This window comes from Rhododendron vialii, chromosome 5a (assembly GCF_030253575.1).
Source record: "Rhododendron vialii isolate Sample 1 chromosome 5a, ASM3025357v1".
Classification (NCBI taxonomy): Eukaryota; Viridiplantae; Streptophyta; class Magnoliopsida; order Ericales; family Ericaceae; genus Rhododendron; species Rhododendron vialii.
In genome coordinates, this window is record NC_080561.1 from 28,720,766 (window position 1) to 28,746,426 (window position 25,661).

Genomic DNA, 25,661 nt, shown 5'->3' on the forward strand with positions numbered 1-25,661 from the left:
TTATTTAGCATTTGCATCTGATTTAGAATATTGTTGTTTCTGTATTTCATTGTTTGACGGCTGACGGACACAAGAAATTGTTTCAGTAAATTTATCAGAGAGAGAAAAATTCATAGGTAAAACAACTTGTTCAGATTCTTTCGTGATTTCGCTACAAGGACCACAAGGCTCAAAGACTGTCACAAGGAAGATAATGTAACAAATGGTTATGGAACAAATCAATAACTGTACTGTACAGTACGTTGTACGTTGCTGAGGCAATGTTCAGTCATTTCCATCAGAGTCATCATCAAAGATATAAAAGAATGGAACTAAGGGTGCATTTCCAGAAGATTCGCCATCAACTTCCTCGGTGGTACTCCCGGGATGTTTCCAACCCAAATGCTGCATGTATAGTTTATCGTAGGCATCAATACTAAATCCTGAAGCTAGAAACAGTTCTACCTCATCTACAAACCGATCGGTTCTTCCAGTTAAGAAAGGTCTTGCCGCTTGACATACCAAGGCCTTGAAAGTTTCTTCTCGTGTTTCCAGTGTACTTGGAGAGTTTTGGTGTTCAGATCTGAAACGTAGAAGTGTTGGGTGTAAATTCATGTAATACAAGAGAACGTAGTGCACAAATTGAAAGTTTAAACAGAAAATAGCTATCGGATACTTTACAACTTTGAACAAAACCGAGTTCAAACTAAATTTCAGAAAGTCAAAAACGTAATGGGGTCGAAACAGTGATTTGGTTTGAGTTCCATGTTTAATTCATTTTTCAACCAATTTCTGCGCGCACAGAAGGCAAACCTTCTACTTTACCTCAATGAGTCAATTACACCAAGTATGTGGTGGACGATAATTTCAACGTCTCCCTCCTACACAGAAAATAAGGGGGCAATTCGCAATCAGAAACCAAGGTAGTTCCACTTATATAAAGGACGATCTAAAGCAACAATTTTCTGAAGCATTGTGGGGCAAACCAAAAAAACGGTGCAACATTGTACTCATAACAATGCTATAAGTTGCACTGTTCTTTGAAGAAAGATGGAGATGTACAATAGCTAATTGCAAGCACTAATTGGAAAATCTAACAAAAATACTGAAGACTTCAAAACAGAATATATCAGGACAAAAGCTTGAAATCCAGGGGAAAAAAATACTTCAGAAGCATCTAGTATCCTGTCCAATGGAGAATAAATCATCGAAAAGGGAAATTTACGTGGATAGGCATGTGTGTATGAAAGGCATTGCCATAATGTGAATAAATACTTGGAACTTAATGTTGTCAGATAACTTGATATACAGTGTCGGGTCCATTTCCTAACAGTTTAAGCTTTTGGGACTACTTGTTGCTTTACATGGTATCAAAGCTCAGGCTGTGAAAGGTCTTGAGTTCAAGTCTCCCTGTTTGCATTTGTTCCCCATTTGCATTTTACTTCTCCCCTTTGCATTTTGTTTCTCTCTAAGACTATCTGAAAATTTGCATCTCCACGTGCAAGGCAGGGTTGCACGTGAGAGAGGGTGCCAGATAGCTTGTTGTTGGATCCATTTCCTACCAGCTTAAGTTTTTGGGACAACTGGTAGCTTAATAAATGCCAACTGCAAATATTTTTCCCACATGTGAACAAAAAGCTCTACAACCAGTATGAGAAAAAAATTCAACAATATTGGCCACAAGGCCCACAACATACTTTTCCTGCTATGTAGCCTTTTTTAATTGCTTTAGAATCCATATGTTAAGAGGTTTCATCACCACTGAGGGCAAGGTTCTCACTTGATTCTTTCAGGTGGAGGGGAGCACCTGACTTTCATATACAGAGAGGGAAGGTCAACCAACAAAGAACTGGCAACATTTAGCCAAAAGCCACAAATAGCAGATGTGACCATTGCCTATCTGAGGCTTTGATTTCTTCTTATAACCAAAAAAAAGACCATTACTTTATTCTCCTTGTTATTTTTCTACCGGTCCAAGTCATATGATGCACTGCCCTTGCTAACAGGGCTTCTTCCAAAAATACGCCCGGGGATAACATGGCTTCAATGCCTCTTAACCAAATTTAAAAGCTTAGCCAATCCCATAGAAGTAGGCAGATAATACAAAGTGAGGTCCAAACCACCACAGATCTGATAATAGAAACAAGACATAAAGAACTTCTATGTTTTTCCAGCTAGTAGGGGTTCTTGGTTTACATTCCTCATGAAGATTACGCTAGAAGATTGGGCACGAGAAAAATATGTTCCATGTACTATAATTGCAAAGTTACTTAAAAAAACGAAAGGCAACAGCCCAAAACCAAAAAGTAGAATAAATAGATGTAGAAAGCGGAAAACAAATACACAAATTAACCTGAAGTAAAGCTTGAATTTCCCTTCTCAACCATCCTTCGAGCCACTGATTCGGCTGAAAATACTTCCGAGACTTCCTATACTGTGGTACCTTGAATGTATTGATTAAGCTATCTGTGTAACGTACCATCAACAAAAGAAAATTCGTGAAATTAAAAAGGTGGATTTATCAGCGAACAATGCCTATTGGCACATAAATTTCATCTAAAATTTGACGCATAACGTCAAATTAATAATGTTGGGCTTGAAGACTAAAAGGCATATAAAGAGCCTAAATGCATGTTGACCCAGCAAGCCCACGAATCAACGAACACATGTTGGCCCGACAAGTCTAACGAGTATATGAGCTTGCGGAAGAAGGAGCGGGACTACAAATCAGTTGAACCACGTAAGCCCATATCTCGTACGGCCTACAAATCAAATATTCGGTTGAACCATATAGGTCCGCATTTCACAGGCCTACAAACCAAATATAGGCTCACGTAGTCTCAAATCAGGTAGTACGTAGAGCCCAAGAAACACTTCTGTGGAAGCAGAAGAATATTCCAAGGTGGATGCCATTTGATGCAACCAACATTCAAAATTTGAAGAGACTGAGAAGATATGATATCATCCGATCCTCTGGCAACAACTATTCAAATTCAAGGGAATTATTTGGCAGCCAATCATTTGACGAAGGAAGCCCCTATAAATATGAGGTCCATCATCAAAGGAAGGGACCTCAGACCTCAGACCTCAACTCTTCGCCAGAACTCTCAACTCTTCACCATCACACTCTTCGCCCAAACATAAAAGCTATACATACCTCTTCTCCCTCAACGTAGAAAATATATAGAGAGAGAAGGTATACTCCATTCAAGCAAAACCACTACAATCTGCAACCACTAAGCAACCTACTCGCTCACTACCACCAGCAATCTTCAGCAAACTTCGAAGATCAATAAGAGTAAGCATACCAAGTGATAGGTAAAGGGTTCCAATCCCTTTAAATGTATCAAATATTCTCTGTTTTGATGTAAACAAGGGTTTTAAACCCCAGTCATCAATAAAATAAAATTGTTCTGGTCTGTTCCTGTTCTTTATTCCTCATTAATCGGAGGTTTTACTTTCGTAGTATGTAATTAACGATTTGAAATCCAAATCGGAAATAGGAGCCTACATATAAACAATCAATATTGTTCACTTGAACAGTGGATATTTGATATATAGATTTCGAAGTGTGGGTAAATTCTACGGTTCAAAATTTATATCTACAATGCCAACACTCAACAAACATTTAAGCAAACCTACAGGGACAAAATGGTAGCACCAGTATACCTGGTTCGGTATGGTAGCATTGTAGCCTATATTTGTGAGCTTCTGAAAAGAAAGCACTGCACATTTAAAACATAAAGGTAAAGTGACAATACAATTATCAGATATGAAGGTCAAGCTTAAGAAACCAAGTCTACAAAACGTATTACCTACTAACAAAATCTTGATTGATATAATGTTGTTGGAAAGAATTCCCATCATAGCCATGTATGATAGAAAAATTTTCTGTCTGCATATTAGAGGTTAGTGTGATTAACTTTGACTAAAAAAATGAAAGAACTGGAAAGAAGTAGCGGAGATATAGAATAGTGAAAGTGAAACTAACTAGCAGATGATCAGTCAATGCAACTAATTTTTGTGATTATTAAACTTTTTCTTAACACTGATAGGGAAATGTACTATGCAAAAGGTTTGCTGAACGTATTTCACTAACATGGTGCCACAGGGACCACCAATCCACGGATTTGCGGATCAAGTGGATCCTATACATAAGGCTCAAGTATGTCACCTCGGAATTCACAAGTTTGTGATACTAATAAATAGAACTTGCTTTAAGAGCCCTGACACTGTTTACTGCATAGAAGGTTGTAGGCAAGGTTATCAATACCGTTTCGTACCGGCCGGTACGTACCGTTTTTTACAGAATCCGGTACCCTACACCTCTAATTATGTTCCGGCTCAAATACCGGACGGTACCGGTCAGTACCGGCCAATACCGGATAGTACAGGACTACTTATAAATTTATTTTTTTCTTCAAGTACCGGACAATACCGGGCAATACCAGACAATACGGGCAAAATACCGGACGGTACTGGACAAATACCAGAATATTTTTTATTTTTTTTGTTTTAAAAAGTGTATATTATGCTATAAATTCTTTTAGGTAGGAAAATAACACTTATAGCGATCAATCCGAAACGGTACCCAGTATCTCACCAGTACTACATACCGTACTAGTAAGAAACCGGTACTCTAGCCGGTACAATATTCAGAACCTTAGTTGTAGGCATGCAAGAATGAAGGAATCTATATCGAAAAACCTACTAAAACATAAAACATCCCACTAGGCAAGTCACTTTTTGTAGACTGACAGTTGTGACCTTGACTAGGCCGGGGACTTTTTGAGTAATCTAGAAAAGTAAGTCAAGGAACTAAAATTGCTTCATCAATTCCATTGATATCAGATCACAACAAATTGAGAAATGAAAACCCTTGCACCAACTTAATTTAAAAATAGTAAAAAAGGTACAACAAAAACAAACCTTGCATAGAGGGCACTTCACAGAGGAAGGCTGGCGAGAATGCTTGCTAGCAACCACTTTGGCCCAACGCATAATGCAATTGTAGCAGAACTTATCTGGAAAGGAAAAACGGTAAACTTGGATAAGAAATGGCTAACCAATTTGAATGTGTGCACACACATAACTGTTGTTGCATTAATACTTGAGAATACCTAGCACAAGACAAAACCTATTCAGGATATTGCAGGTATTCAAACAGTATACACTTCACATTTTGAACAAAAAATGACACACCTAGTTAGCTGATAATGAAACCCCTGTGACTTTTAATGAAGCCTTTCACACCCATCTTTGGAGCAGGGATTTTGCCTATGATGTACGGACACAGACACCGACACCGACACGGGAATTCTAAAAAAGGGAACACGGACACAGCGGGGGACACACCACGTGTATATTTATTTATTTATTTATAAATATTTTTCTTCCCAATTTTTTTCAAGTTTAAATGGCAAAATATAGACAAAACATAACATCCATAGTTCTAATACCATTCAAACAAAACAAGACATCCATGATCCATAAGTTCAATACAATCCAAATACCCAATTGAAAATAAAACATGATAAACACCCATAGTTCCATAATAAATTATGGGACACGCTACGTAGCATGTCCCATACCTGTCCCCCTAAAAAATTTATATTAAATTATGGGACACGCCACGTGGCGTGTCCCACACGTGTCCCCGAGGTGTCCCCGTGTCCGGACACTGCGATACCTCGACCTCTAGAGGTGTCAGTGCTTCATAAGATTTTGCCCTCCAATGGGTCAAAGCAAAAGGAAATACAACATGCACATCAAATCCACTTGATTATTGTAATTGTCAACATAAAACAAATTATCCACATAAATGGCTCATAATATTGTAATTACACTACACAGGTGAATATAAAAAGAGAGAAATAGTTGAATTGGAAATGAAAGTAGACAATTAATGAAGAAAAGCGGGAAAATGTTTGCAATGATGATGAGCAATAGAGATATAAACATGTATGATATGAGTGAACATGAAGAGTGAATTTTTTTGAATAAAAACTTTATCTTGACCCTTTCAGATACAGTTTTAGAGGATATTTGATTGGAGATGTTCTAAGCAAGTTATTACTTATAACCAGAAGTGAATCCATCTACTCAGTGGCTTCTATGTATACTGTCAATGAAAGGGATTATGACTACATAAGCCAAATTGGCATAAAAATAACCAATATCATAAAGTGAAAATTATAGCAAAAACAGATGTTCCATGTGATGTCAGGCATCCTGACCATATAGCAGTGACTCACAACAATTAGGAATCATCAGGCATCCTGACTATATAGCAGCGACTCGCAACAATTACGAATTATCTCATGAAACCGCAAGACAACTCACAAGTCATTCCTAATAATCGCAGATTTTGAATCTTGAAAAATGAAACTATTGCTTTTAGCCTAAACAATTACATTTCTTCTCCACCATATAGAGTCTGTTATCCACATCATAACAGGAAACATTATGGCTTAGCTTCCCAAAAGTGCTAAAAGTACTAAAAGGGCTTTCTTCCCTTTGTATCTTGTGAAGGAAAAAAAGCCAATTTAGCACTTTAGGGAAACTAGGCCTATATCACATCTTTGAAGTACATTTTAGAAGAATCCAAAGCGTGTATTCTGTAATCTATTGTAGTTTAGAGGCCACCCAACCATCTACAACATCCCCTCTCCCCACCCCTGTAGCGCACGTCGCCGGAGGTAACACAGACACGTCCAAAGGTGTAATTCTCTTAATTTTTTTCAAACTATATAACACAGACACGTCGCCGGAGGTAACGTACCAATGTCAAACACTTGGCGGAAACCGACACTCTCCAGACAATCTCTAGACGGTGTCTGACACTCACACAAAGTATCCTATATTTTTCTCAATCTTTACATTTGAACACTCTGGAAATACTCCATAACACGCTAGAATAGAAAACTCTCAGGACACTTGTGGTAGTCTTCTTTCCATACGATAGATGATGGCTACAAAACTTTTTTTTGGCGAAAGACTTAAGTGAAAATGTATCGATTAACGTGAAAAGCAGCATATATGGTACTTTGATTCTAATTAGAGGATCATTTCTTTTTATTTTATAATTATGATATAAATTATACATATTCTTCTAAGCGTGTCTCCTTCAATTTTTCGAGATTCACTTGTTGAGATGTCCATGTCATTCTGCATGTCTGTGTCGGTGCTACATAATTTTCAAGCAATGGTAATAGTAGATTGTCATCCACTCACCTACATAATTTGCTGAAAGAATAATATGTATTTGGTTACTAGATATTATAAGCTAATAAATGAGAGGAGTTGGGGGATAGAGGTTAAACAGAGGGCTTAAGAAATTTGACTATTTGTAGAATAATGCATTAGTAATAATTGTATTTTCTTCTGTAAATATGGCGTTAGTCAATAAATAAAGCAGAAGTTGAATATTTCTATAAGTCTCCAATCTTCATTTCTGAATAAAGAGGCCAAGTATTCCTCTATTTGATCCAATCGGAGGCCTTCCCCATCGAAGTGGGACTTTTCTCCCTTCATTCTGTTTATTACGGTAGCATCATTCATCTTAGATCTGCCAAAAATTTAATCAACAAGCTCACTTTAGAGAATGCTATATCCAATAATGTAAGTAGAGTACAAATCTGCAGATTGTTGCTTATGGTACTTGATTTAGTAGTTGGATTAGCGTCCATTTACGTTTTTGTGCTGCAATTCACTCATCATTATGCCTTTGGCGAGAGTGACAATCTCCATCAGAGACGAAACATGCCATAGTATCATTTGGAAAATGTAGTACTGCCCGCATAATTCATGATAAGATGTAAAGTACTAACCATTATCTACTTGTGTGCCAATGAGAAAGAATCTACAAAATATCATTTTTTTTCCCCGAGGAGAATTTGACTGAATAAGAAGAAACTGGCAAAGACTGCTACACAGTGTGAATGACGGGATAAATACACAAAAGATGCAAATGCAACAACTATATCAAATGACATAAGCTACAATTTGCACATTTACACAACTATCGCACGATAGGAATTAACATATCATACATACATCATACAAGATAGGTTCACACGAGTACATCAACAAATAGGAAAACCCGCCAAATCCCACTTGGGAGGACACAATAACAGTTAAGCTTAAAGATACAAAACCCCAAAGTAAAGTTCTAATTCTCAATTGCTATTGCTTAAAACCCTATAAATCCTATTGGCTTCCATGAGTGGAAAAACAGGAGATTGATCTCCCTTTAATTTATATATATATATATATATATATATATATATATATATATATATATATACATACATATAGAAAGATAACACACATACACAGAGAGAGAGAGAGAGTGGCATACGGAAACAGTGATCCAAATAGGATTCTTGAAGAAAAGGTCCAAGGCAGATAGGGCAAGGGCCGGACGTAGAGCAGCTGCCCTTATCTTCGGCCATATTTTCCCCCTTGCGATCCCCAAGACTGCTGTTGGAAGAAGATAAAGCAGATGAGTATTCCATTAGTCTGATTTGATTCTGGGTTAGGGTTTGTAATTACAAGGTTTTGAATCTGATGTTGCATCAAAGGGTTTGAAACCTGGGCATAATGGAATTTAATCCTCCGAATTCTGAATGTAACCGGTCAAGAAAGAACAAAAATGCTACATACACAACGCCATACACAACCTTTTTTCCTTTCTTAAAGGAGAATAAGTAAACATAGGAATCCACACTAGATCTATTTTTCCATCCTTAATTTTCAGGAGCCAAACAACAAAATGATCTGGGAACTATAACCAGAAGTCCACTTAGAAAAAGGAAATTTGAAATTTTACTTCGAAGATAACAAAACCTTTCTGAAGTCTTATAAGTCCACATGATCCCTGCATACCTATCGTCAAAGAGTTGCTTATAACTACAATTAGAGGACCCGATTATTAAAATTAGGGCACTTACCCAAAACAATCTCCCTAATTACAGTGACCCTCTAATCTAATTTTTTTTTAGGGCTGGAAGAACAAAATAAGGTTTACGAATTAAAAACCTTTAGGGTTTACTAATTGGGTACATGGATGTACATATAGGCTATGTATTATCCCAATTAAAGGTAGGGACAAAAAGGATCAAACCTGGTAAAGGTAATGGCAGCGATGGATGTTGAAGTCGTGCACGTGGGTGGTTAGCCGCGAGAGCTGTACGGCGCCGGAACCCTGTCGAGGTGGTCGCCGGTGCCAGAGATGGTCGGCAGTGGTGATGGGGTCGCCTGTGGTGGCCCCTATGAACCTGTCGAGCTCCTCCTCCCCTCTCTCTCTCTCTCTCTCTCTGCCCGTTTGAAAGAGCCCTAAGATTTGGGGGAGATTGAGCGATGAGTTTTTTTTGTTTGAGAGTTTATAAATGCAAATGCGAATTTATTGCACGTAACTTTTTGCTAATTTAAACTACAAATTTTATAAAAATTTGCTATCATACGACCTCAAAATAGCTGTGAACTTCCGAAAGTATCCTTCCCTACTTCAACCGAGTACTTCGGCCAAAAATTTCAAAACGTCCGCTCTGTTTTCTGAAACCCTCTTTCCACTTCTGAAAACCACTGTAGACACCCCAATCTGACTTCCTGATCGTTTTACTTTATTCTTCGGTTTCTTAATTCCCCGATGATGAGTCAGGTCGAAACAGTCCCGAGAACTTGGAATGGCTTGAGTATGGCATGTGAGGAACCCATCCTTAGCCCTAAAACCTTTAATCAGAACCTAGACCCTGGTCTGAATGTCGCGCGACAATCTAGGACCCTCGCGCGATGGTTCGTCTGCCAGGTGGTGGTCAAAGTCAAAGCTTTGACCATTGACCATCGCGGGGTTGGCTGGACCCTCGCGCGATGGTCTCACTCCATCGCGCGATGGTCAACACCTGTCATTTTCACCCAGATTGCGTGGTGGTCAGGGGGCTACAGGCCTATCTGACCCCGTTTTCTCGGCTGAACAGCGTTCTGGGGGGGGCTCCCCTTGCACCACCTCACCCCCCATTCTCCCATCACCTTTGCCACCCACTCCTCCACCAAGCATTTGTAACCAGCATTGTTGGCTGGTTACAAGGGCTTGGTTAGCCATCCACTAACCCCTTCTTTTCTATAAATACCCCCCCCCCATGCTTCCTTGCAAAGGGTTACAAAAAAGCTCTCACCAAGAAAGAAGAAGAAAAACTCAAGCATAAACACTTCACACAACTCAAACCCACATAATCACCCTCCAAATCTCACCATCTCATCATTCAAGCCATCTCCAAGACACTCAAAACAAAGGTATAATATCTTTCTGCTCATTGTTCGATCCCCTGAGGGGGGGCTGGCAGGGTCAAAGCTGGTAATCGATACCAGTTCTGGCCCTAAAGCCGGCAGAGTTTCAAGGGCTGTTGGCTGGGAAACCCTCGCGCGATGGTCCCGTATCCTCGCGCGACGATTCTGTCTGCGTGAGAATGGACCACGTGGGGAAGGGACCCTGGTCTTTAAGTTTATTATTGTGCATATAGCTCTTTTAAAAGTCTTTAAAGGAGATTTAGCCCACTGCTTTGCTGTTTTGCATGTTGAAAATCATTGTTAGGCTTAGTTTATATCACCTCTTGGTTTGGAATGCTTTTGGGATGCTCCTGAACATGTCTCAGAGCCCTAAGAATGCAAAGCAATTCCTGGAAATCCAGTCAGAACAATCGCGCGTCTGTCTCATTCTGTCGCGCGATGGTTCTCTCTCTCCCAGGGACCGCCCTTGCATGAGCAGCCTGGCCTTGGCCTTTGTTTAGACACCCCCACTGTTTAGGGGTTGCATTTTCATAATATTTTTATCTGTTGGCTGTAATATTGTTTACTTTCAAGTACCCATAAACTGCTTGGTTTGCACCTGGGTGAGCACTGGTCCTTCCAGAGCCCAGAAGGGAATGAAATTCAAACCATTGGTGAAACATGAATACTCGCGCGAGTGTATGGGAATGTCGCGCGACGGTTTGCTTGCATGCGGATGAACTCACGCATGCAAGCTGGCTGTTTCTTCGTGCCAAAATCATACACAGCGCTGTCTTGATGTATGATCAATGCTTTGAACTTCGTTCTATTTATTACTCGTCATCTCGCTCATGCATGCTATCCATCACATCCTGCAAACTGTTACAGTTTTAATCCCCGATTAACTGTTCCCCCGCCCTAATTGGCTAAAAATTGATTAATGAAACAGAATCGCAAACAAACATTTTTCGCAAATGCCTAAGTAGAGACTGATCTCCGGATTGGGCGAGAGGGGTGCCATAAAACCCTTCCCCTCTCGTAACCTGGCTCCCGAACCCAGATATGGTTATGACGGACTAGTTCCTTAACTCTTTCAAATCAAACAGCGCAGCAAGTGCTTCGAAATACGGTTTCTTGGGTGTCGGACCTTCAAAACCCGAGTGGCGACTCTGTATTTTGCGAGCGCTTGCTTTCCCCGCTCGCGCTCCCTCGACCCGGGCCCCTTGCCTCGCGTCTCGGAATCCGGAAATTCCGAAAACGGGCACGCATGCCCACAACCACCAGCTCTGAAAACCCTCCCACCCCTCCATTCCCCTCCGCTCCACTTTTGAAACCCACCCAAACCACCACCACCACCATTCCCTTCCCCCTTCTCCCCGTTCTTCTCCCTCACTACCTCCGTTGTCTCCATTGTCGAAGCACCACCGCTACACAACAGCAAGCACCACGGTGGCATCACTACCATCACCATCATCGTCCTACCCAACTCCTTAAAAAAGTAATTTTGGAATCCCTAACTGATACAATCAGATAATAGAACTTGATTTTAGATTTTTTATTCAACTATTAGTGTAACGATCCTGATTTTTGGTAAATAAAAATTTTGTTAAATATTTAAATTTTATTTTAATTCCTTGGATTTGCTACTAAAAATTTATTTTTAATTTTAATAATCCGTCATAATTAAATTTGAGACTTATAAAATTATATCTTTCACGCCGAGCAATCTAGTTATTTTTTAAAGACAAGTATGCTTATAAAAGCACTTGTATATTTTCCTAACGAGTTAGATAAAATCTTTAAATTATATTTCTTGGCTAGAAATCCTACTGGGCAAGTAAGGTTAGTTTCCAACCGATTAGTTGGAGGAACCGGACCACCGATTCACCTAGTTACAATTCCCTAACCCTAGATGGACCTTTTTGACCGTCTTTGAGCCTTATGAAACCCTCCGAACCCTATTGAACCATTAGGCCATAGGAGTAATCATTTTATTCTTATGTTTAGTCATTCAAACCCTAATTATGACCAATACTCCTTTACCCCTTGGACCATAATTGTTAGGGGAATTTTTATCCCTTGGTTAATAGACCTTTGACTTGCTAATATACATGACAAGACAAGTCATACATGGAATCTCATCATTTTGCTTCCAAAGGAAGCAATGCTAGCTTTGCCATGCATGCACACTTATGTTCTAGACTTAAACCTAATAATCCTAGACTTATTTTCCTAGACATATGTACCTCGGAGGGAAAGAGAGAGAGAGAGAGAGAGAGAGAGAGAGAGAGGCCGAGAGTGAGAGAGTGGGGTGGAGTGTGTGCTGAGTTTTGATTACTTACACAAGCAACCTTTATAGCCTTAAGCCTATTTTTGACCATACCAACCCATTTCTAGTCTTTCAAAGTACAAAGTTAGCCAATGATTTTATTCTTTCTTGCAAGCAACCTCACCATAGACTTGACAAGTCAAAAACCCTTCATGATCAACCTAGATTTGGCCTAGAATGGAAATGACAAGTCATGGAAGGCATGGCATGATTGAAAGGCATGAAATGACAACTCAATGGAACAAATCCATGGGAGAAAGGAGAAAGGGGGGGCGGCCATAGAGGAGGAAGGAGAAGCTCAAGTGTTGGCTATAAATAGCACCACATGCCTTCCATCCAACTCACACCTTTACTCATTTGCCATTTCCATTTTCCAGATAGCTTACTGCCCTTCACAAATCTTTATTTTTCTCCTGCTTAAAGTAGTTTTTAGAACCAACTCTCTTCGGGAAAGTTGTAGAGCACTTCGAAACCTTCAAGTTAGACCCAAGAACCACCCCAATCGGTGAAGAAATGACAAAGATATTGGCATCCGAAGTTCAGTAAAAATCTCGGATTTCCATTTCCAGACAGCATACTGTCTCTTCCTTTATCACCATTTTTCTCCTACCTTAAGTAGTTTCTAGGATCAACTTCCTTCACGAAAGTTGTAGAGCACTTCGAGAGCTTCAATTTCGACCCAAGAACGATCATATTCGGCCAAATATTGACCGAGTTACTGCCATCCAAAGTTTAGTCCAGATTTGCGAGTTTCACCGCCCGTAGAAAACTTCCAACTAGCTTATTCGGCCCCGACTAGTTTCGGATCAAGGTAGATTTTCTCTACTCACTTCCCTAAGTATAAGTAGAGTCCCTCGTCCACTAACTCAACGTATAGCATAGAACCGTATGTTAAAAAGTATATAAGATTATTTGTTGTCTGCTAAAGTTATATGTCATAAGTATATAAGGTTATCTGTTGCCTGAAATGTTAGAATTTCATGAAATACTTGAATGGAGTTTTCTTTAAAAAGATGAAAAGGAAGGGGAATATGTTGAATTAATCAACTTGTTACTCGAAATAAACATATGTTGCTTAGAATTTCTCAAAAGAAAGAAAGAATGGTTTTCGAAAGATAGAATTTGACACTTGAATAGAAGTATTCGTATTTTGATCTTTAAGATGGTTATGAGCATGATTATTAATATAGAATTGGATGATCTTGCTAGTTTAGTTTCAAGATTACAATGAATGATTTATGTTTGTAAAAAGTCCTACCGCGGAGTCTTTGCATGTAACGAGACACGAGAATCGAGAAAGTAGAAACATGATACCTAAGGTGTGATTAATGAAAGGAAATGTTTTTCGAGGAAGGAAATATTTTGAAACTACATAATGACCGATTTTGGGTGGCATTATGTGAGTTGTGTGCGTGTGCAAAAGTAAGATTTGTGAAAAACCCAATGAGAACCCGGAGTGACGGAATCATTGTGGGGATACTCGAGAACCCGGAGCGGCGGAACCATTGTGGGATACTCGGGAACCCGGAGCGGAACCGAGGGTTTTGAATTGTGTGCGTTCCCATGGGAACCCGGAACGGCGGAACCATGGTGAGGTATGGCTTGGTTATCCGCGGTACGGAGCCAATGCAATCGTGTGCCAATGGGAACCTGGTGCAGCGGAACCATTGTGAGGATACTCGGGAACCCGGTACTGCGGAACCGAGGTTGGGTGTGTTAAAAACGGATTTTGAAAATGTTGATTTGGTTATGAAAAGTGAAAATGGAGACACAGTCTACGATGAGTCGCATAGGAGAAACACAGAAAAATATGGACACCAATGATACTTGAATAGTGAATATGGATGTGCTATCGTTAATCGTTTTTGTTAAACCTGCTTGTACTCTGTTGATTTTATGATCTATTGTTTGTAAGTTAAGGGTTAGTGGGTTTGGATATTCTATTGAGCTTTTGTAAGTTCACGGTGTTACCTTTGGTGACCCTGACATATTATATCGGTGGCGACGCTGGTATAATGTGTCAGACCTTGTAGATTATCAAGATGAATAGTACACCTTGGAGGCTTTTGGAGCTGAGGAGCTGGCTAGGATGGAGGAACAGGTGGAGTTGTAGATAGGAACCCTAGTCTACCCTCCTTTTGTTGAATAAGATTACTCTTTTGAGAATATTTTGTAATATTGAGCCAGATTCCATTTAGTTTTTCAATGAAATTGCTTATTTAACGTTCCCAAAATTCGGGGTGTTATAATTAGAGACCGAAAATCTGGTGCCATATTCAGACATATGAACTTGAAATTTTCAATTTATTTTAGATGTTTGAAATTGATTCTGTGACAGATGTCGAACTTAAGAATCTGATTTTTTACACTTATTTAAGATGTTTGAATCTAAAATAAATCCCCTTTTGTTTTGGAAACAAGTAATTGAAAATTATTGTCGTTCCTCTATGTTCGTTATATAGGTTTCTAATGAACTGTAAATAACTTTGCACACCATGTGTTCGTTGAAATTCCTAAGAGAAAAACCAATGTAGAAAAGAGGACTAGTTGATCCGACACGTACATATTACCTTTTGGAAGAGACTCCATTAGCAGATGCTCCTGAGGTTTTACCAGGTTCATTATTTTTTTCCTATAATCATATTAAGACTGCCCAAACTTCCCTTAGATCTTTTGATCGGTAGTTTTTCCGTCCCCCTCAGGCAACTTCCCATCTGCTTCTTGGCATGTGTTCAATATGCCTTAACCTATCAAACTTTGTATGCTTTTATGTCATATTATGCTAAGATCAAAATAGATACATCTTGAGGATTAAAAACTATATATGTCCATCATTGTAATTTCGCACTAAAAGAAAGCTTTTTGTGAGTGAGCCCTTCTTCTTTTTTTCCCTTTCTAAGTTTCATATGAGAGCTTCATTTTCACAAAGAGACATGTCCTCAGCTTAGGCCATGTAATTAATGTCCTCCTATCCACCAACAATTATAAAATCATGGCCATCGTGCACAACTTCTAAAGCCTCGTTATAATCTTCAGTGGTACCCTTTCCTAATTATCTCAGTTTGAATACAATACTGTGAAAAGATGAAGCTAAAGGTATTTTCAACAAAATATTTCCAAAACAAATGTTCTTATTTAATTCACAAGGAGCTACAGTTTGAATGATTTTTCAAACTGTTTCATCGATTATCTCTGCTAGTTGTACAAGACTTTACCGTATCAGCTAAGTTCACAGATTTGCTTCCAAAATCAAAATAACACTTCACAACAATCTCTAACTACTATCACTTTCACAAACGGTATCCACATTCAGAAATTTAAAGAATAATGAAAGTAAACAATAGAGCAGTAAGATACGAAGTGTAATGGTATGAAGGCAATGGTATTACCTGTTAGTTTCATATTCTTTATTTTTTCCTTTTCATGGTATGACACTTATATGCACAAACTTTTTTTTGAGCAATAAATGAAGGCCTTTTCCACTTTGGTAGTAGGTTTTCTGTGTTTCTTTCTTATGATATTCTTCCAAGAATGAGTTTTATTTGCTTGCACTGTGTGAGATGTTCTATCATTTTAGATGTTTGAAATTGATTTTTTTGACAGAAAATGAAAAGGAATCCATGTGCTAAAGGTTGATTGCTCTTAATTGGTGAATACAGGAAAATGAAGAGGACTCGTCCTACTGTTTCAGCAAGGAAGAGGAAGGCTGACCAAACTTCAACTTCAGAAGTTGGAGGGAAAGGACGACGACAGAGGCAAAAGAAGGTTGTCAGAGAGGCCGGGGAGGAGGAGAACAGGCCTGAGGTAGAGCAACAAGTGGATGAGGATGCCATAGAGGCGGAGGAGGAGGCCAGGCCCGATGCACAGGCGAAGGAGTTCGATGCATAGGCGGAGGAGGATGAGGCCAGGTCCGATGGACAGGCGGAGGAGGAGGCTAGGCCCGATGCACAGATGGAGGAGGAGGCCAGGACCGATGGACACATTGAGGCAGTAGAGCCAGAAGCCGAGCGACATGAGGACGATGCACATACCGAGGCTTCGGTTATACGCAGAGGGCGAGGGAGAGGGCGACAACAGAGGCAGAGGCATGATGAGGTTCTGGTTGGTCCAGAAGATCCTAGCTTGTTAAAGGATTTCAGGAATCATGTTGCAGCTGATATTTGGAATGGTAGGAAGCGACAGTTGTTGAAAATATATAACCACTCGCGTTATCTGAAAATTTGGGAGCTACCGACAACCAATCGTAGGTTCATGGGTAGGGTTACTTATGTTTTATTATGTATGAGTAGTACCATTTGTTGTTCATGATGGGCATATTTTGGACTAGTTGACTATGGTAGTTTTCGATAGATGTTATTTATTTTGTGTATTATGTAATGATGTGGTAGGATATGTCGATTGGCGGATACTATGTTTAATTTGTTGGTGCCATGTTTTTTGGAAATATGAAAATCATAGGTTGATGACAAATATGTTGCTGATAAATGTTTGCTCATTCGTGTATTTGACAAACACTTGCAGCTACAGGTTAGCAAAAAAAGTAAAGAAATAGACAGGTGGCACATTTGTTTGTCCAACATTCGGATGTTAGAAATTGAAAAGTCATGTAAATCTCAAACACTAGAGTATGAAATTGTACCAACATTTCACATTCTAGAAATTGAACCCAATATACTTTCAATTTAGAGAACTCGAAATATGACATCAACTTCATACATTAGAATGTGATAATCCTTGTAAATTTCAAACTCTAGAGTATGAAGTTATACCAACATTTCATATTCTACAAATCGAACCCCACCCAGTATTTACCAACACAACTTCAATTTCCAGAACTCGAAATATTACATAAATGTCATATGTTATAATATGAAAATCCTAGTAAAGTTCGAACTCTAGAGTATACCAACATTTCAGATTCCATAAATTGAACTACATAATCTAAAATATATATCCTTCTAGTGTCATAAATTATTGGTCTACTTTGACAAATCATATGAAACGTGATAATAATTATGGTCCGAAGTTAGATTTTCTTTGCTGACGAAATAATTCGGGACGGAGGAAGTACTTGAAATGACCTCAAACTTTCCTTTCACGGATCCAAAACTATACCCGAATAATAAATTGTAGAACAAAATCAGAAATTAAAGTATGACATTTTGTACTAATCTCGAATTCATGACATTGAAATATTTCCTAAATTTCATGTACTAGAGTATGATTGTAAGTGGTTATTTCAAACTCTAGAATCTGAAAGTTCTTTGTCTGATGCCAACATCCATCCATAAGTACCAGACTGCCAACTGCCAACATTCTTCCATAAGTACCAGACTGCCAACATTCATCCATAAGTACCAAAATACGTACAACTACAATTTGTTAGATATTAGGATCCAAAGTGCAATCACCATTCTAAAACAAATTACAAGCACAAGGTACAAGGTACAAGATACATTTGACAAAAAAAAAATGCCTAATCCACAGCGATGACCTCCCATCCTTGTTCGAACGGTCCCAATTCACATAGCTAATTAAAATGTTGTAGCCGAGCCATTAGATGTTCCATTTGAGTACTCCCGGCTTTCTCTATCACTCGGTACTTATGTCGTGCATTGTACACATGTTTGATTGTCGTGACGTTTGAAGGATCATTGCCCTTTAACTGAATTAGAATTTGTTTGGGTTAGAGACTGACAAATCCACCAACATGGCAGTTTGCTCCGCCGACAACCTTCCAGGATACGAATGCCCCTCCAAGTACACCGCTGGAGGATGATTGTGAGTGCCATTGTGGACAGAGACAGTCCAACCATCATTGCCCTTTACACCTTTCAATAGAAATGGGCATTCAATTTTCTTTGTGCCCGTGGAACGCGTTGCCCTCTTCTTCACAGCCACCTCCTTCCCCAAAGACTTCTTCACAAACTTCTTATACTTCCTGCTCCTTTCGCATGAAAACCTCATCATTGGTTTGCGATTCTTAATAAACTTCTCCGAGGCCTTAATGATAACGACAAAGCCGTATCATTTTCCCGTAGATCTTGTCCACTTTACCAACTCTTTCTCGGACGAAAATACCTTTAGAAAAGTAAAAAAAAAAAATCATAACCCACACCATAAGGTTGCACATAAAAAAAAACTCCATGGTTTGAAACACTCACCTTGTCCGTTGAGAAATGCTCCGTATAATCATATAGTGTAGGAGTGGGAGTAGGTTAGTTGCGGGCCCTACATGACTACTAAATGTTGAAGTGTCACCCTAGAACATCCAAAGAAAAACCAATTAAACACACTCTGCACAATATTCGAACTCTAGAGTTTAAAATTTTGGCAGCATTTCAAGTTTTAGAATATGATATTGTCAACAAGTTTTAGAATATGATATAAGTTTCAAACTCTAGAGTTTGCAAATTTAGCATAATTTCGAATTTTAGAATCTGAACACATCGGGACAGAACCAGCTTAAAAATGGGGGAGTGATTATTGTCTACGATATTCAAACTCTAGAGTTTGAAATATAGGCAAAATGCCGAGTTTTGGAATATGATATTATCTTCAATTTTCAAACTCTAGAGTTTGAAATGTTGGCCTAATTTCAAGTTTCATAATCTGACAATGTCGTGCCAGAACCAGGTTTAAAATGGAGTGGCAAGTTTCGAACTCTAGAGTTTGAAATTTTGGTAGAGTTTGAAATTTTGGCAGAATTTCGAGTTTGAGAATATGATATTGTTGTCAATTTTCAAACTCCAGAGTTTGAAATTGTGGCGTAATTTCAAGTTTTAGAATATGACAATGTCGGGACAGAACCAGGCTAAAAATGGAGGAGTGATGAGTTACCTCTTGCTGTGATCTCGGCTCTGAAACTACAACATCCATGGCTCCCTCTTCCTTGTCAACTTCCATTTCCATTGCACAACCTTCCAATCCCCAATCAAAATGCACATTGCTCTCATATGTTGGGTTTAAGACTTCTTCTTTATCAATGGAGGGAGAAGAAGCAATGGAGGTTTCCATTGAGAGTTTTGAGAGTTAGGAGGTGTGAGGTGAGAGTTCGGAAGCAGATGTCGACTGGGTTTATGTTGAGAGGTGGGAGCTCAACAATGGTGGTGGCCTGGAGAAGGACAAAAAGATTTATCCCCGGAAGAAGATGAAAAAAATGGAGGGAAACGTGGGTGGGTTATGGGGTGTATGTGTTTTGGATGTGGTTATATGTTTGTGGTTGTATGTAATAAAAGTAGGGGTATTTTTGTTCATTTTTATAAGGGCATTTTTGTCCGAATATTATTTACTTAAAAACAAGTTACATGCAGTAAATTCGTAGTTGTATTTATAAACTCCCTTTTGTTTTGTTTTATTAAACCGAAACGACGTCGTTTTGTATTTTGTGATGACGTCAGCCGTTGTATGATGTTGTGCAGTGTGCACGTACCATCTTTGAAGAAAGAATTCGGGATGTGATAGAATTCCGGATGTGATAGTAGTAAGCTTATGAATACCGTACTGGTTGTATTCGTTATAGAACTGATTTTTCTATTGGTACGACACATATTGGTATTAGTGAGTTATCAGATATCATTTTGAATTTATAGTCATTAGTGTTATTTTTTCACATAAAATAATTTTATAGTATAATATATACATTTATTAAAATATAAAAATGAAAAGTAGTTTGGTATCGTTCGGTGCTTGAAGGAAAAAATAAATTCAAAAGTGGTTTGGTACCATCAAGTATTGGTCGGTACTGACTGGTATTTCTGGTACTGTTCGGTATTGACCGGTACCAACAGATATTTGAACCGAAACAAAATTAAAGGTGTAAGATACCGAATTTTGAATAATACCAACACGTATCGGATGATACCTTGCGAGATTCTTAACCTTGGATAGTGGAGGCTATTGGTTGGTGGGTTTCCAGCTAAGCTACAATTTGAATTGGGTTGGCGAAATAGACACAAATTAGTGAAAGTAATTTAAAAACTTGACTTACAAACGGGTTGCTCACGCTAATGAATAAATTATTCATCACAATTCATTGAAAATCAAAAGTTGTTCACACTTATGAATGGGGATGAACCAATGAGCTCTTAGCTCAGTTGGTACGCCTCCCCTCACTGGAGGCATGGTTCAAGCTTCGCGAGGGGTGATTTGGAAGTAAGACTGTGGACAGCTTTCGAACCCTTGTGGACTAACCCCCGGTTGATGTATACAATACTGGAAAAAAAAAAGAAAAAAAGAGAAGAAAAATGGAGATGCAAAACTTTTCAATTAGTATGGATAACATGCAATTTTTACCACAAGTTGTGAACCAAAAAAATTAGTGGAAACACCCCCTTAAAAAGCACATATTTTGTGAGTATTTGTGTTCTTGTGTATGTGGTTAAAAATTTATTGCAAAACAGCATGCATGTTCTTAGAATTTAAGATTAATAATTTTTGATATCCAAACAAAGTATATATTTTATGTGAGTATTTACAGAGGATCTTCAAATTTCATCCTAAACTACCAGAAACATTTACTAAGGGGGCGTTTAACTTTTAGTAGCTATTCGTAGTCAAATTGTTTTTCACTAAACTAAAAGTTGTAGTAAATGTGTTGGGTTAGTGCAAGAAAAGTGATAGTAAAAGTTGTGTTGTTTTCATCCCAAATGATCTGCTACCAAAATTGGTGACTTTGAGGGAAAATAGTTGCCAGAAATGGAGGACTCTGGCGAGAGATGGCGAATGGCGATGAAAGAGAGAGATGATACGAGGCGTGAGGACGAAGATGAACATTGGAGTATATCACATTAAGGTGTTTTGGTCTTAAATGTTTTATACCTTCTTCGGTAGGGTTTTTGGAAAATAATTTCCAACCCCGAAAACATTACCCGTTCCAGATTCTAAAAAAGTACTTAAAAAATAAAATAAGAACATATTTTCAAATTTAAAAATAATAGGTTTACGAACATATTTTTTTAAATTTTTTTCGCAGGGTTTAATAGATCTCATCGAGATCTATAAAACTATATCCATATTGCATATTTTTTTATTTTAGTAAGCCTATTATTTTTAAGCTTAAAAATTACAAATAAGTACTTATTTTTTAAGGGGTAATCCGGAACGGGTCACATTACCTCTACTTCTAATTATTATTCTTATTTATCTCTCCACCCATTACCCATATCTTCAATCATTATTCTCATTTCTCTTTCTATCTCCCTCCACTCATTACTCTTATCTCCGATTAGTATCATAATTTATCTCTCCATTCATTATCCAAAAACCAAACGCAAAAATTTTCAAATCTCCATGCAAACAAGGCAATGAAGGCATTAATTTTAAATGGGTTGTAGTATAAAAAAAATTAATGGGTTGCAAATAGAACCACCCAAATTCAAAACCTTAGCAACAGCTAATGGGTCCAGTTTTTTTTTTAAAAAATAAAAACCTAAATAAGGTCACTTTTAACATTTGGAAATTTTATTTTATTTTATTTATTTTTGCTTGGACTGTTGGAGAGACTCAACGGACTCTCTATTTCTACTATTTATACCTCCTCGCAACGGTCACCAATTCATCTCTCTTCAAGTCTTCTTGGTCATCCATCCAACAGAGGCAAATGCACAAAACCCTCCATTTAGAATCCGATTTTCTTGTTTCATTCAGTTCAAATGGTAAAGTCTTCATTCCTCTTTACAACACCTTCTCTCCCATCAAACCCTCTTTTTCACCCTTACCCTCCAAAATCCCTATCCGCAACTCTGCTCTTTCATTCTCAATTCGCAACCAAATCCAGATCCCAGACCTCATCACATGTGCAAGAAACAGAAAAAGGAGAATTGTGTACCGAAGACCAACGAAATGGGTACTAAAATCCCTCTGTTTCGTTGCGTCCAATCTCAACATCTTACCCGAGCCCTTGGCGTTGGCGATTAGTGAGTTCGCCGGAGGAAGCGGAGGGGGAATTGGGTTTCCGAGGGGTTTCGGAGCGGGAGGGTTTGATGGGTGGTGGAGGAGGAAGGGGAGGAGCAAGTTAGGGTTTCTTGGGTTTGTGATGGTTTGTGGTATTGGAATGTGGTTGATTTTGGGGAAAGATTTTGATAGCTTTGCGTTTCTGAGAGTATTGGCATTGTCTTTGTTCGGGGTTTCGATTAGAGGGTGGAGAAGAGGGTTTAAAGATTGGGTTTTAGGGTTTTGTTTTTGTGCTTCTTTGGTGGGTTTGGGGTTTAGAAGAGAGAGATTACACAGTTTTTTTCATATCAAGAAACTGAATGGTTTTCTTGATCTCCAGAAATTGCAGAGTTTGGTTAAGGATTTTGGAGCAGTGGAGACTCTCGGAAGAAGGAAATGAAGAAGAGCAATATAGGGGAAGTTCAATACAGTAAAAAGGTTTCATTGATTTCTTGCTTTCTAAATTTTTTCCATTTTGTTTTCTTTTATTGCAACAATATGATGCAGTTGAAAAAAACTAGATTTCATAGGTTCTGATTGTGGTAGACTGGTAAATTTGTTCATCCTTTTTGCATTGAATCTATATGAATTTGTTACAATCATGTCTTGGAAGCCGGCATCAGAGTACACGGTTTCGCTTTCGTATCCGAGTTATGATCTGATCTTTGAATGTCATTCTCCAATTCTGTCAATTTGTGCATTGTCAATATTATCTGCCTATCTTTTTTTGTAACTCTGTTATTGTTGTGTCGTGAACTAGTATATCTTACTACCGAAGCCTGTCATACAGAAAGTGGTGAACTCTGTCCCGGGCATCTTCCTGTCCTTTTTGAATGGGATTGAGAAAATTTTTGGTGATCCTACAAAAACTCAGCTTAGATATCTCCAAACAAAAGGTTTTAGAAAAAAACTTAACACTGTTGTGACCTATTAGTCTTCCCGCCTATCCGCAGAATGACATTAAAGCAAGCAGAAAAGATAAAGGAAAATAGACCATTGAACGACCAACAAAAATAACCAAGATTTCAGTTGGGACTCTGGAGGGGGCTGGAACTGTGAACATGGAATTCGGCTAGTAAACTTCAATCCTTCCGGGCACCATCCCATTGCACATTTACCTTTTTGTCATACAATAGTAACTACAATCACTGTGTTTTACGTTATCTAGTTTCCACATTAATGAGTTCACAATATGGACCGTTTGATTTTATTAAGACTTAAATGATCAGATTGGAGAGGTTTGATGAATGTGACGAAGCGATAATAATTTGAAAATATGTAGCTAAGCAATAAATTTTCGATATGATCAATTTTCTATTCCAATTTGATCAAATGACATTATATTATAGATCATTATGGTGATGGTTAGAACACTTGGGACATTCAGTGGCGTAGGATATAAGGGGTGTTACTAGAGATTAGTGTGATATTCTCTGTTCCAATGGCCAGCGTCAGAGTGACTAAATGATTGATCTAACAGTTAGGTGTAATTAAAGAAACTAGAGATTAGTGCGATATTCTCGGTTCCAATGGCCAGCGTCAGAGTGACTAAATGATTGATCTAACAGTTAGGTGTAATTAAAGAAACTAAATGAATTTCATCATCTGCACAATGAAATCCCTATGTTCAGTTTGATTAATCTAGCTAATAATAAAATTGGACTGTTAGATTTGATTGATTTGATCGACTAGATCTTTTGATTTGATTACCATAACATAGCATAACGATTGAATCTCTCGATTAATATGGTTCACTCACAAATTTGGATTTCATTCACAAGCATGAGTGCTAGCTGTTTGATTAGTTTTCATTCACAAGCATGAGTGCTAGAAGAATTTGAAACCATATGCCAGAGAGCGTTTCCTAAATGTTTCTCTTTCTTACCAAATCAAACAAGTTCCTAATTCCTTGTTTTGTTTCACTATACCTCTTGATATCATTATCCAAATCATGAATAAATATGCAGAGCATGCAATTAATTTGTGGGAAATTACATACATGCATACGAAATTAAATAGGAATATTTAAATATCCATCCTTTTTATCCATGCCATGTAAGAATTCATCCCGCTCTTTTTTCATGCTTATGTTTTCATCCTCTTAGTGTGTGAAATACCCTTGTTACCCCTTTGCTTGTTTGATTCCTAAATTAAAGGGATTCAAATGAATACCACAGTCCTAGATAAATCTTCTTGACTCCTAAATTAAAGGGATTCGGTTTCATATCACAATCCTCCAATTAAGTGAGAAACAATAGGATGATTTCAAATTTTCGAATGTGTAGATCACCAAATCCCAATGATTTCTACCTTCCTTCTTGATAAACCGTCTTTTTGCATTTTAAATTTTTTACATTCGTCTTAGTCCTTCTCCATCCTTTTTCCGCAATGGCCATCTTTGCATGATAAGTTGACCACATCTTTACATTTTTTCTTCATTCTTCAAGTTGGCCAACCGGACAACAAAAAATCATATTTTTCATTGATCTTATTACACGGAACATGTCTAAATTACCATAAAAAAAAGAAAAGAAATAAGATGACATACTCAAACCGTTACATGGTTAAATAGTTAAGTTACCATGACGATTACAACGTGAACACGATAAATATCCCATGATTCGAACAAATATTTCATGGTAAACGGTTCAAATATGGTTAAATTACCATCAAAACAGGTTATCATGATCCATTCATGGTTAAATTACCATGTCGATTTCAACATTTCATGACGATTCATATACCGATAGGAACCCAACTTCCAAAAAAATCCATATCCCTTGTTGCTCCTCTAACTATCAGAAACCCATCACGGGGTATTGTCTTTGGTCAAATCCACTTTTGATTGTCAAATATTACGATCAATAGAAGGGCTAGAAGGTGGATCAAAAAAAATAAAAATAGAAGCGCTAGGAGATGGATGAGAAAATAGTGGCTACTCAAATCCCCTATTCAACTGTTCCAACAAATATCCAAAATCAAATTACTGTTGTTATAGATTTACAACAATAGAAACCAACCTCTGTGAACTCTTCGAAACACATCATTGGCGGCATCCATGGTAGAAGGAAACCCATCAACAAATGTACCAGTACAACACGAAAAGATAGGGAACCCGACAAATCTGTGATTCGGACGTTTGACATCGCCGTGG

The 25,661-nt window shown here is 38.2% G+C and overlaps 3 protein-coding genes across 5 annotated transcripts; 2 read left to right on the forward strand and 1 right to left on the reverse strand.

Annotated features, from left to right (window-relative positions):
* Positions 1 to 90: 90 nt before the first annotated feature.
* LOC131327329 (uncharacterized) lies at positions 91 to 9,309 on the reverse strand. Of its 3 annotated transcripts, none has more exons than XM_058360434.1 (8): positions 9,104 to 9,309; positions 8,339 to 8,571; positions 4,909 to 5,003; positions 3,799 to 3,874; positions 3,618 to 3,704; positions 2,333 to 2,445; positions 804 to 860; positions 91 to 564 (listed from the first exon to the last, which is right to left on the reverse strand). In XM_058360434.1, the coding sequence occupies exons 2-8, from the start codon at positions 8,493 to 8,495 to the stop codon at positions 265 to 267; spliced, it is 885 nt and encodes a 294-aa protein (XP_058216417.1). In that variant the 5' UTR covers positions 8,496 to 8,571; positions 9,104 to 9,309; the 3' UTR covers positions 91 to 264. The 3 variants fall into 3 exon arrangements, with proteins under 3 accessions (XP_058216417.1, XP_058216419.1, XP_058216418.1); XM_058360435.1 differs by having other exon boundaries at positions 184 to 564; positions 3,649 to 3,704; positions 3,795 to 3,874; positions 9,104 to 9,308; XM_058360436.1 differs by lacking the exons at positions 8,339 to 8,571; positions 9,104 to 9,309 and adding an exon at positions 5,182 to 5,256.
* A 6,701-nt stretch (positions 9,310 to 16,010) lies between these two features.
* LOC131327775 (uncharacterized) lies at positions 16,011 to 16,882 on the forward strand. The gene is made up of 2 exons (XM_058360908.1): positions 16,011 to 16,390; positions 16,496 to 16,882. The coding sequence occupies exons 1-2, from the start codon at positions 16,238 to 16,240 to the stop codon at positions 16,880 to 16,882; spliced, it is 540 nt and encodes a 179-aa protein (XP_058216891.1). The 5' UTR covers positions 16,011 to 16,237.
* Positions 16,883 to 22,102: 5,220 nt separating this feature from the next.
* Positions 22,103 to 23,212, forward strand: LOC131327331 (uncharacterized). The gene has a single exon (XM_058360437.1). It carries the CDS (start codon positions 22,176 to 22,178, stop codon positions 22,905 to 22,907), a length of 732 nt encoding a protein of 243 aa, XP_058216420.1. The 5' UTR covers positions 22,103 to 22,175; the 3' UTR covers positions 22,908 to 23,212.
* The last annotated feature ends 2,449 nt before the right edge of the window (positions 23,213 to 25,661 follow it).